The sequence below is a fragment of the Tenrec ecaudatus genome (assembly GCF_050624435.1).
Source record: "Tenrec ecaudatus isolate mTenEca1 chromosome 7 unlocalized genomic scaffold, mTenEca1.hap1 SUPER_7_unloc_1, whole genome shotgun sequence".
Classification (NCBI taxonomy): Eukaryota; Metazoa; Chordata; class Mammalia; order Afrosoricida; family Tenrecidae; genus Tenrec; species Tenrec ecaudatus.
Genome location: NW_027457607.1, coordinates 966852 through 980270, shown reverse-complemented (window position 1 = coordinate 980270; position 13419 = coordinate 966852). Strand labels below are relative to the sequence as shown.

The following is a 13419-nucleotide window of genomic DNA, read 5'->3' as shown; positions in this document are numbered from 1 at the left end:
TGATCCATCCAATAAAGTTGTCACTAACAGCCAACTCTGATAAAATAATGTCAAACAAAAAGACCACTTGCCCCTTGAAATGTACCCTTAGCCCTGAGCTAAGGAAGTTGCTTCTAATGATCTTGACAATTCTCTTTGATGAATGAAACATTATCTAAGGCTTATATTCCTATAGAGTACAGTAGTTTCTGTTGCCAGTAGAGAGAAGAATTGATTTGGTGAGATTGAGTCCTGATATAAAGTTGATAGAAATTATTTTGTAATCTAAACATAATTGATATAAATCTATAGAGTGTCAGAGTGGTCTACTAAGGTTGGAAATGTTAGCGAATTCTCTCTATAAAATCGATGCACGGTTCTAATGGAGCATTCATTTTCCAGGTCCAGGTTGCTTGCTCACATTTGTTTAGAAATTCAAACATTTCAAAGGCTCATAAGTCTTTTTATCTTCACAACAAACAAGCAAACAAACAGTGAGCTTAGTACATCAGTAACAGAGTCCAATTTTTCAAATGATAAGCGTGAGCCAGTGAGGTACAAATACTTAGAAAATGTCTCCCATTCATTGGCCCACCTTAAATCATATTTCATGAAATATCCAAAGTTGACTTCTTTGTTTATGAACCAAATAGTCACACATGTTGTGTTACAACTGTAAAAACTAATTATTTCTATGTTATAAATGGGCTCTGAAAACACACACACATCGTCAGATTTCTCTAATAGTTAAGCAGACAAAGCAACTATATACTAGCCTCGATCAATATGGAAGCTTTATTAAGAATACAAAATAATTTGAAGCTACTTTACCGATACTCTACAGAAGGTAGATAGACCAAAGAAACCTCTTTAATAAATTTAAATCGAATTTCAAGGCATGAGCCTTCATGCCTAAAAAGAATTAAAGTATTGTTTTGAAATTAAAAGTAAAAGAGGTCAGCTTCCTAATTTTTTTATTCCTGACATGGGCCTGACTTTTGGTTTCTCTATTTTAGTCTCAGCACTTGTGAAGCCTAAGCCGTGCATTTCTAGCGAAGCTTTTGTGCCTCTCACAACAGTATGAGTTACTGCTGACGCAGCTGTCTCTCCTATTCCTCTGCGTATTTCTTTCTGTCTTTTGCTGACGCCATTATGTAAAATATTGCTGGTACAGCCGTGAACCCACTTAGTACTCTCTCTTTTTTATATGGCTAACTTAAGACTTTCTCTAAAAGGAGATAATAGTATCTAAAAAGTCCATTTATTTAGGGCTCCTTCTTACAGATTGTGTGTGTTTAATACATTGGGAGCTCTCTATAAACCAAATAAGGCAAGCTACTGAAAAAAAGTGTCATCAAAAAGGAATGTATTTTAATTTTTATAATAGGAATGCAGAATTATCATCATAGGACTTGTTATTTCTCATGAATAAATGTCCTTAGTTTTATAAGGAAGTTTTCCATCTCACTGTAATGGTGTCCAGTTCTTAATGATAAAATGTAGATTTCAAAGACATATAGCTGATATCTTGATCACCACAGGTTTCTGCTCTTTCATTGCTTGACCTGTATTCTAAGAAGGGCAAAGTCTCACTTATGTTATTGAGACATGATTTTTTAAATACCCCTTACAAAAGAATGTTATCAGTGACCTATGTTGATAACAATGGGAAATGATGAAGAAATATTTTCTTTCAAAAATTTCTCAAAAACAAATTCAGTTATTTAACCTTAATCTTACTGTTCAATGATTATCAAGGATGTCATGTGTAATTCTGTTCATTATTTTTAATCTAAGAGGTACTCATCTTTTTCATAATTATGAATGGACAAGTTTTATTTCTTAATGAAGCGAAACCAACAAAAAAAAGAAAAACCTTTATCAGTATGATTAACATATCATTTGTAATAAGGACATCTTTTAATATTGAAACATAATGAAATTTTAAATCAGTAATAATCCACAGCACAATAAAAATTAAATGAAAAGTATAAGCAAAGTTGGTTAAAAGTCATCAAAAAACCAAAAGGTACTTCTGTTAATGTTTCAATATCCTTAAACATTTAAGTTATAATATTTCATTTTTGTTAAAGAATACATAAAATAATATTTCTTGTGATTATTGATATTTTTGCATATATATGAAGAATTTTTAATTACCACCAGTATCATAATAAAATAATTCTTATAAGATTTTAACAAAATTCTTTATGTGTACACCCAGCTATACAAATCTAAGTAAACATACATTTATTCAAAGTAAACACCTTGCTTTTAGAAGACATGGGCAAAATTAAAGGAACATAATTAAAAGATATCAAAAGGGAATTACCATTGCAGCATTTCCTCTGAGGAATGTGTAAGGTCACATTATTTAATCAGCATGAGTTAGTTGAATTAATGGTAAAGAAGTTGCAACATGACTTTCATATTCCAGATTTCCCCTTGGTTTACATTATCTGAACATCACACTTGGAATAATGACTTGAAATTAGATAATCACCTATTCATCTTAGTTTATAATATCTAAAAAGGTATAAAAACTATATCACTTATGATGTATCACAGATAAAATTCTATCTTTTTAAGTTGGTTAAATTTCTGTACTTAGAAATTTTTACACATTACTACTTACAATAAATTAAAATGTTAAATGGCAAACCTCCATATATCCAGGGTGCAATTTAAAATCCTTTTACTTGATATAAGCACACTTAATGTTAATATTAATAATATTAATGGAAGCTTATATAAGATGGGAAAACTTACAAAATAAGGAATATACAAACCACATTATCTCCCCATTTTTCTTACAAATGTGCTTGAACATCACTACATAAAAAACAACCAACTCGACTTCAGGTTCAAATGTGTAAGTACCTTGCTGGAGTCTGAGCAAAATTTACACTGTTCTTCATAAGTAAAGTGAACGCATACTTACATGATTTAAGCTTACTGTTATGTTACATAAATCTCTGAGCACAATGCACCAAATACTTCAGCTATGTTTTGTTTGTTTCATCACATGCAAGAAATAGTAAGGTCTCACATAGCCACATACTGAAATACAGTATACATTGAAAATATCACTTATCAATTACTTCTACCTTCTCTGTTGTGAAGGATGTTTTATCTGTATTATCAAATACCACAATGTTAAATATTTCCACTTGGATAAGATGTACTATTTCAACATCAATGTATAATAAACAAATTGCTATTTCATTGCTAATACAAGGTAACTTTTTATATCACTATCATTTCTATAACTGGTTCCTTTATTACTAGATATGTACATTTTTCATGCATCGCTTGTATTTTCAAGCATGTTGGACCGTACCAATAGCCTGAAGCAACACCAGCTCAGCCTGGCACTGGGCTTCCATCTGACTCTGGTAGAGTGCACTTACCATGTTCCAGCCGGGGTACAGATAGTCTGTGCCAACAAATTCAAAGTAGTGAGCAAAGCCTTCCTTCAGCCACACGTCTTCCCACCAAACAGGCGTCACAAGGTCACCAAACCACTGTCGTGACAAAATGAATTGATACAGATATACTTACAATATGGTCCAGAATTATTTCATCTAAAATTAAATATATCAAACTGTAATCATCATAACTGGAGTCATTCCCCCATTGATTTTATGATCTTAAAATATGTGTGGCAAGACTGTATTGATTTATTCAACTGCTTGGTTATACTTGTCAAATACACATATATTTCAAAGAAGGATGAGAAAAATTATCAAGAAACACAAAAAGAATAGTTAATCTGAAGAAAAAAGTACAAATGAGAAAAAAAAAAGTCAATGACAGTTGTCCTCGAATAGCTGAAGGTCTCTTATGTGGATGAGAAGAAGGATTGTTTCTGGTGGTCCCACAAAGGGTGAACCAGAACCAATGGATGAAAGTTCTGGTTAGTAGATGTCTGCTGAAAGACGCCTGAAGATAGAAACTACTGTCTCCAGAGATAGTGAACAACTCATCACAGAAGGTACCAAAGCATCACCTTCCAGTGGCAAGAAATATTCACAGGAGACACCAGCTGTGTGCCGGAATGAAGGAATATTAAGGTGCTCCACACCCAATGCTACATGATATTATTATAATGAGCAACTGAGGCATAACATTCCTCCATGTCCCTTCAAGAAAAATACTGCAATTTCTCTGGCCTCTGATCAAATCATGATGCATTATTCTGAGTCCCTTTAATAGTTCAACAAAAGGGTAAATAAATATCTTTCATTTTTCAAAAGTATACATATATATGTATGTGCTTTTTATTGCTGGAAAATATATATATGTATATATTCCATGAATTATCCTAAAGATTTTGCAATCCAGCAGTGAAAATTCAGACAGCTGACATTTTATTGGGGATGGTGTGAAATGAGAAAGGCAAAAATAAAGAAGCACATGAACCCTATCGTTTCAGATTGTGATAAAGCACGATAAAATATGATCAGGGGAGAAGGTCCCTTTAGATTGGAAAATAAAACCAAAAAAAAAGATCCCTCTAACTAGGTGACATGTGAGCTCAGACTTTAATGACAGAAGGAACCAGCCATGAGAAAGCCATGGGGAAGAAGATTCCAGGCAGATGTAATGGTTGGTGCCATCACTGTGGTAGAAAAGAACTGTTTAGGAAACAAAAAAGCCAACGGGGCAACAATGCCGTAGGCCAGGCGAGCCAGGAGCATTCCACAGGAGCAAGGAAGAGGCGGGTTATAAACAGTCATTAAGAGTCACAATAAAGACTGCTATGACTGAACATTCCACTATCCAAAAGTAAGTATCATTTACCCAAGAAGATCTCTAAGAAAATAAAGTAAGAGAGTACCCTAAAGTTCTTGATCACAAAATATAAAGTTTTTAAAAATAATGTTTACTTTTAAAAATGCACGTTTTACCTTTAAAATACGTCTATTGTAAGAATCACAGGAACATGAGTATTTTGCGGGAATGAAGAATGGCAGAATGGCATAAAATATAAGTAGCAGTAATAGTTGAACATTTTTGGAGGTGTCTCTTATTTTCTGGTTTGTTCTTTCACAGTAAATAGCACAGCACCACTAAATGATCACAAGGAAGTTATGTAGACTATCGAATAAAGGGAATCCAGTTTAATGAGCCACTGAAGCATTAGCAGTGCGGCCTTACCGCTACAGAACTATGCTTCTAACCAGGAGCTCCAGGGGCAAAGTGAGTTACACGCTGGGTGGTTAACTCCAAGGTCAGCAGTTGGCACACTCCAGGTGAGAAAGATGGGGCTCTCGACCCCTGTAAAGATGTAGAGACTTGGAAGCAGGGGCAGTTCTGCTCAGCGAGTTAGAGTAGACTTGACGGTAGGGAGTTTGTGCTTTGTTAATGCTTCTAATTTGTCATTCATAGGAACATTCAAGGAAAAAGTGCTTTTTCCTGCAAAGAATTTTATGCTTAGGTGAAAACTAGATTCTCCCCCATGAAAGAGAAGCCCTGGATATCTGAGCAATGGCACCTCAGATAAAGAGGCGCACATCCCCAACGTGACCAGGATGCCGGTACCAGCATCTCTCCATCACAACTTCACTGCAAAAGGCAAATATCTAAGGAAAGGATCCGGAGCTCCAGAATCGTTTGCCAGTTCATTTATTGGTACTTAGCATTTCACTTCTCACTGAAACCTTTTTGCACCCCACTCTTTAAGTTTTGATAGATTATATTTTTGGTGGATTATGATAAATTAGAATCATACTGCAGCATGATAAAATGCCTAATGTTTTCAGCTAAAGCCTGTACACAGTTGTGGTAATCAGGGCAATTATTACTTCTTACTAGAATGAGCGTATGTTTTTCGGTGTGTTTTTTTTTCCTTCAATAAATTCAGGATTCCATAAGCCCTGCAAAAGCTCGACGATTCTTTCCACTCATTGTAAGCAAGTGTATAAAATCAAAGTGAAATTAATTTTATCTTAGCTTCACTACAAAGTTGACTATTTTGCATATGAATTTCTAAACATGCCAAGGCAAAAAATATCAATCATTTGAGAACAAAGAGTCTACGGCTGAGTTAGTGAAAGACTTCCTAAGTGTCTGTGTAATGGGGAAAAGGGAATAGCAAATTGATTTCAGCAAAAGCACATTTTGACACGTACACAAAATTCAGCTGCATCTTGCAGCAATGCAATAAATCATTGCTATCACTGCATTTACCATATACACACCCCAATAATCACAGAGGATAAAGCAGAGCTGACAAGGAACAGTGGCCCGAGAAGGACTCTACACAGGATGCCGAGTGGCAGAGCCGCCTCATGACTCAAGTCAACGGAATAAGAGTTGCTTTTTCAATATACTCTGTGTTTGTTTTGTTTGTGCTGCCATCCAGGGGAAAATGACTTATCTTCTAGGAAGAATTAAGCAGTCCTCAGTGGATAATTAAAACTTAATTAGAAGGATGATACTTTAGCTCCTAATCTATGTATCTGAAATCATTCTACATTCTCAATCGTTTGCGCATTATACTTACACCTGATCTTTTTTTTTCTCATACCTGGTGACATATCTCATGAACAATGACCATGGTGACATCCAGCAAATAAGAAATAGATGACATACTGGGATCCAGTAGTATTCTTTGTTCCACAAAAATACTTAGTCCCCAGTTCTCCATAGCAGCATACGGATGCTTAGGCACAGCTAAAAGATCTAGAAACAGAATAAAACAGTTCCAAAGACTTTAATAAAAATACCAGTTTCTAAACCTGTATCCTAAAATAAATTCAGAAATCCTAATTAGAAGGGAGTATTGCTCTATTTTGGTCACTCTTTTTTTATTTCCTAAATTAACCTACCTGTCATGTCTGTATGACAGCAGAAATAGAGGCTATCCCTGTAAATGATGGTCAGATCCATTCATCACAGTTGCTTTTTAAACCCAATGATATGGGTGGCTGGAAGTATTGGCACTATTACTGATCTCGTAAGTTGCAGGAACGTAGAGAAACCCAAGGCAATAGACATCCACAAAGTCAAATGCACTGGGTCTTCTAAAGAAAATACCGTATATGCTCGTGTATAAGCACAAAAAATGTGCTGAAAAACTGAGGTTCGGCTTATGCACGGGTCAGTGGTACCCCAGCGAGGTGTAACATCTCATGGGCGATTGTCGTTCCTCCACTGTTCATTTGAAGCCCCGCTGACACTGCAGGGCTTTGAATGTTTGTTTACTCACATCTAACCAATCAGAGGCGTCCTATGACGTGGATGGCTCCAATTCGCAGAAGCACCCGTAGTGATTCACTTATGTAGACAGTTGAACTGGTAAGGATGTGTCTGTGGCTGCGCTCTGTCTCTCCCCTCGGGTCTCTGTGTTAATTCACATCCTGCATTTCCCACCCTAGGCTTACACTCGAGTCAATCAGTTTTTCTGGTTTCCCAGGTAATAATTAGGTACTTCGGCTTATATTCGGGTCGGCTTATATTCTAGTATATACGGTATTTTCAATTCAGTACTGGGCATACTATGCTCTGACTTTCACTTCCATATTTCTCAAGGATAAACAAGTATTATCTATCAGTCTTAAAATGAGACTTGTCATTTTCTGATTGCTTACATTGATATCTCTTTCCAGGTTCTGTTTGAAGGAAACATGGCACTTAAGGATAGCCTGTAGAGGGTCATATGGCAGTGGACAGAGTGGCAAAGGACACCTGAGGCAGCCCAACACTTTAGCTGTTGTCCTGCCCTAAAATGAACCGGTACATGGTAGCAGTAAATCACGTAACTTCTTAAGACTGCAGACCCCTTACCTATTGCAATTGGCTTATTTGCCTTAATCATCCCTCTAACTCTCTCCAGCTTCAAAAGTCTTTGATTAGATGATTCTAAGATCTGCGTTTAATTTTAAATCACAGAAGTGTGATCAACTTTTGGGTGAAGATGGCACAATAACCTATGCTTTGATGTGCTTCCTCTGCTCCAGATATCTAGAGGTATAAATAAAAGATTAAAAGAGAAAACCAAAAACACCTCCGGACTCAAAAATAAATCTCTCCATGGATCAGAAATGGTACAGACACACAAAATGGTGATTGCTGCGAAGCCACAGGCCTGTGGGGTTCTGGCGACAGAAGCAGGCAGTAGTAGCTGGGCATTGGCTATGACAGGCTGTACCCGAGCCGAGGGAACCTAAGCCAAGCTGATGGTTGGATGGCATGAGTTGAGGTAGGGTATACATTCATGAAAATGGGCTGAAAGAAGCTGTGCCTACGGCTTTCTGGGAATGCTGAAGAGTGACAGGATAGGGGTTTGAACCCAGGCAGCTTGCCTCCAGCACCTCTACTTTTAATCACAATCCTATCGTTTTCTCGGTCTCTGGCTCCGAAGTTTCATCTCTTTATACATTTCTTGTAACTCTCTAAAATGTCACGGAAAACTTTACAAGAATGCCCACTCTAGTACTCACTGGGAGCAGGAATATGAGAAACTAAATGCCTCTGCCCAGGATAATGGACAAAGAAACTATGAAATCACCATGTACAAGAGCATTATACAACAATTGAAATGAATTATCCTACCACTATATTCTAGCCAGTACTCTCCCTAGCAACAGTGATAATTTAAAAAACACTTAAAATTATTGTTTTTTGTTTTTAATTGCAGTCAACTCAGATTCAATTCAGAGTGATTCCATGTACAAGAGAACAAAACACCTCCTGGCTCTATGCCACCTTCAGAATCGTTGGTATGTCCCAGTTCATTGCTGGGGCCACAATGCATTCTGCTAATGGTACTCATGTTCCATTTTTTTATCACACGGTACTCTTTTATGACCCATAGCTTTTTGACTGACTAAATCTTGGATTCAGACAGTCAGGTCTTCTTCTTATCCTGTCTTAGTCTGTAAGCTCCATTATAACCTGACTACCAAGAATGATGATTTAAGATTTTAATTTAAGAACTGGTTTAAATAAGAACAAAACAGACAATAGAAAAACAGTGTAATGACTCTGTCTGCCACCAATATGTGGCAAAAGGCGTTGTATATCTACAGTCATTTGTTTTCAGGGACTACTGACCTATCTTTTTGGATCCAGCCTGTTACACAGTGGAGGCACCTATGCATGCTATAGTTCTCCAAGAGCACAGAGAAGGTGGGTTTTCAATACTAAGTGAGCAAATCTCACATTCCAAAATAGAGTTTAGATCGGTTCAAAAGACATCAATTGAAGATTCTAAATACAGAGGCTAAATAGTCGAGGGATCCGGGATAAAGAAGAAGATACACACAGGAGATTAAGCTAAAAAAAAAAGACTCATAGCACAGGCAGGTATCGTGAGGGGCAGGGAGGAACAGTTAAAAATGGTGGCAAAGAAATCGGATCATTGTGATCAAAACATGTTGCTGGTGACTCATTGGTATCCACATATATAAAAGCACACAAGTCAGGCCAGGGTAATGAAGTTACATATCAACCAGAGGAGAGAATTTTAGCAAGTGCAACTGGATTCCAGATGAAGTGGTTGATGAACAGAATAAAATACAGAGGGTGTGTTAATCCAGGTAAACTAGAGAAGCAAATCCAGAGACACTCATATGTGTACAAAAGAGAACTTATATCAAAGAGCAATTGTATATTAAGGAAACATCCCAGTCCAGGCCAGATCAAGTCCATAAGTCCGATATTAGACCATGTGGCCGATACCAATCTCAGCACTGGTGTGAGTCTCCACGTGGCTCCTTCAGCTCCAGGACTCTGGCTTCATCAGTGTAGCTCCATGTGGCTTGTCAGCAGGAAGACTAAGCAGAGAGTGTCTCTTGTCTCTAGGGAGGAATACAGGAGTTCCCAGAATCTTCACGAGAAGGCCATGCCCACACGGAGGCCTCATTGGCTAGGGCCTGATAGGCTAGACTACATGCCTTTTCAAGATTATGTAACTGCCACAGACCACCACTGGTCAATTTGGCACTTGTACACAACTCTTTAGCCATATATAATTTTCAAGCAAACAATAATAAAATCATGTCTGTACCTAACAGGATAAAACTAAAGGCATACAATTTAAAAATGTGACACCCCTTTTCAACATAACATTCTACAATTGAACCAAACAAAAATATTCTATACTTATGTGAACACCATGATCCTATGAACATATTCCCCCACCTATGAAAGTTTATAAGCCAAACACTTCATGTCTTTACCCTCACCATTTTGGGTATCCAATTTTTATATTGCCCACTTATATCAACCTAGTGCTCTGAAGAGATAATCATATCCTTTGATGTGAAGAATCTTCATTCCAATGGGAACCTTGTGAAGTCCATATCCAGAAGCAAGTAAGATCAGGACAGGCCGTCCATGAAGTTAACAGCAATATGCACCAACTTAAAGGTTCGATTTCATGTGGGTCAACTCAATGCGGTTGTGGTCGCAGCTTGATAACCTCGTTTGGAGCCATAACAGAGATAAATAGCTCACTGGAGGTCAGATACACACCGGCTCTCTGCTTCCTCTCTCTCTTGACAAGACACGTGGAGCTATGCTGAGGCAGCCAGAGCCTTGGAGCTGTAGGAGCCAAATGGAGACCCACGCCAGTGCTAAGATACTTCCACTGCCACTGGATCCACAAGACTTTCCACCCAATGGCCTGTGATCTTCCTGCACTCGGCATCATTGCATGTGTTGTGTGAGTCTAAAGAGAAATTTATGGGCTAGTATTGGACATATGGGCAAATATCAGACTTATGGACTTGATCTGGACTGGGATGTTTTCTTAATATACAATTACTCTTTATATAAATCTCTTTCTTATATACATATGAGTGTCTATAAATTTGTTTCTTTTGTCAACCCAGACTAATAGAGAGAGGCTTTACAAAAGGCATGGAAAACAATGTCTACAGATGGTGTGTGTGTGGAGGGTGGGGGCAGGCAATCATTTAACAAAGCATTGAAAACACTGCTTGTCGTAGGGAAAAAGCTACTGTACACAAACTTTCCTGGGGTGAGGACCAGGTAATATGGCAGGAATCAGATCAAATACAGGGATACACATGGTATACAACTAAAAAGGAGGTGGATCAAGGAAAAAAATAACAATAATAATAAAAAGAAATGGGTAGCTGGGGCACAGGGTACTAACCTACCCAAGGGGAGGGTATTGTTTATATCTCCACAGGGAAAGAAGGACCACACTTCAACCCAAGCTGCAAGATGTGAATGCAACATGCCAGCATGGAGTAGGGAACCAATGGAGAGGACTGGGGGGCCGGCCCCAATCCCAACTACTAAGTGAACACCTGCCCCTCCCCCAGAAGAATTTATTTCAAAAGACAGCATTGAATATGCAGCTCCTTGAGACGGACATATCTGGTCAGAGCACACAGAAGCAGATGAAAGGGGAGGAAGAGAGAGTGGAGCACATCCTGAGCCACCAGGCCTTGAGGACGATGACCCCAATTAGAGCAGAATGTTCACAGAGAGGACCACATGGCCAGCCCCACTATGAGACATGACGCCCCTCACTGACCCATGGCCCTACAGGGCACAACACCGGAGACACAGTGTGTGAATTGCACCCGAACTGATCCCTCCATACCGAGGCAAAACACTAAGGAGGTGTAACAGAACATCAAGGTAATGGAGTGGCGAGATCCCCAGTGAATGGTGGACTTTGGGGCCAGGGCGCGGTGCCCCAACAGACTGGACTGGAAAACACTCGTAAAGGCCAACAAATGATCCTTGAACTAACTACAAGCTTTTTTTGGTTGTGTTTTGTTTGTCATTGTTTTGTTGTATATTGTTGCTTGGTTTTGCTCTGTCTTGTTTTTGTGCATGTTATTATCTCTGAAGGTCTGTCTAAGATAGGCTGGATGAACAATCTGGAGGAGAAAACAATGGGACCGACAGTTCCAGGGGACATGGGAGAGGGGAAGGGGCAGGGAAGGAAGTGATGTTAACAAACCCAAGGGCAAGGGAACAACAAGTAATCCAAATTGGTGGTGAGGAGGGTGTGGGAGGCCTGGTAAGGCATGATCAAGGGTAATGTAACAAAGAGGAATTGCTGAAACCCTGATGGGGTCTGAGCATGATAGTGGGACAGGAGGAAAGTCAAGGGAAATAGAGGAAAGAGCTGGGGGTCAAAGGACATTTATAGAGGTCTAGTTAAATACATGTGCATATGCAAATATATTTATGTATGAGGATGGGGAAATAGATCTATATGCATATATTCACAGGTTTAGTATTATGGTAGAAGAAGGACATTGGACCTCCACTCAAGTACTCCCTCAATGCAAGAATACTTTCTTCTATTAAATTGGCATTCTATGATGCTCACCTTCCCGACACAACCGCTGAAGACAAAGAGGGTAAACAAGCAAATATGGTGAAGAAAGTTGATGGTGGCCAGCTATCAAAAGATAAAGCGTCTGGAGTCTTAAAGGCTTGAAGGTAAACAAGCAGTCATCTAGCTCAGAAGCAACAAAGCCCACATGGAAGCACAGCAGCCTGTACGATCATGAGGTGTCAAAGGGATCAGGTATAAGGCATCATCAGAACAAAAAATCTTACCATAGTGAATGAGGGGGGGGTGGAGTGCAGAGTGGAGACCCAAAACACATTTGTAGGCCACTGGACATTCCCTTGCAGAGGGGTCTCAGAGAGGAAACAAGTCAGTCAGGGTGCGATGTAGCAAGATGAAACATACAACTTTCCTCAAGTTCCTAAATGTTTCCTCCCCCGCACTATCATGATCCGAATTCTCCCTTGCAAGTCTGGCTTGACCAGAGGATGTACACTGGTACAAATAGGAACTGGAAACACAGGGAATCCAGGGTGGATGGTCCCTTCAGGACCAGTGGTGTGAGTGGTGATACTGGGAGTGTAGAGGGAGGGTGAGTTGGAAAGAGGGAACCAATTACTAGGATCTACATGTTACCTCCTCCCTGGGGGATGGACAACAGAAAAGTGTGTGAAGGGAGACATCGGACAGGGCAAGATATGACAAAAATAATAATTTATAAATTATCAAGGTTTCATGAGGGAGGGCGGAGTGGGGATGGATGGGAAAAATGAGGACCTGATGTCAGGGACTTAAGTGGAGAGCAAATGTTTTGAGAATGATGAGGGCAATGAATGTACAAATGTGTTTTACACAATTGATGTATGTATGGATTGTGATAAGATATGTATGAGCCCCTAATAAAAATATTTTTAAAAAGTTTAATCTCCCCCCCCCCAAATAAAGCACTGCTTGTTCTAACAACTATAGAAAGGCATTTTAACCATCCTCTTCTCTATACCTTAAAAACTCAAGGAATCACCTGTGATAGTTTTAAAATTTAAAAATTCACCAGAGGCTATTCAAAGACATTAATAATAGAAGATCTTAATGCCCCAGGGGATGGTCCATAAGACTCTCTACCACAAAATCACATGAAGATTCTGCATGGC

The 13419-nt window shown here is 38.7% G+C and overlaps 1 protein-coding gene across 6 annotated transcripts in view; it reads right to left on the bottom strand.

The window, feature by feature from the left end:
* The window catches only part of LOC142435900 (thyrotropin-releasing hormone-degrading ectoenzyme-like), a 418631-nt gene that overhangs the window by 254575 nt on the left and 150637 nt on the right, over positions 1-13419 (bottom strand). For 4 of the 6 annotated variants that reach the window (XM_075539949.1, XM_075539950.1, XM_075539945.1 and 1 more), the window contains exons 3-4: positions 6512-6666; positions 3390-3503 (exon numbers count right to left, since the gene is read on the bottom strand). In XM_075539949.1, the coding sequence (XP_075396064.1) occupies positions 3390-3503; positions 6512-6666 (269 nt within the window). The remainder of the gene's footprint in view (positions 1-3389; positions 3504-6511; positions 6667-13419) is intronic. The other 2 variants (XM_075539947.1, XM_075539948.1) reach the window with 2 other exon arrangements.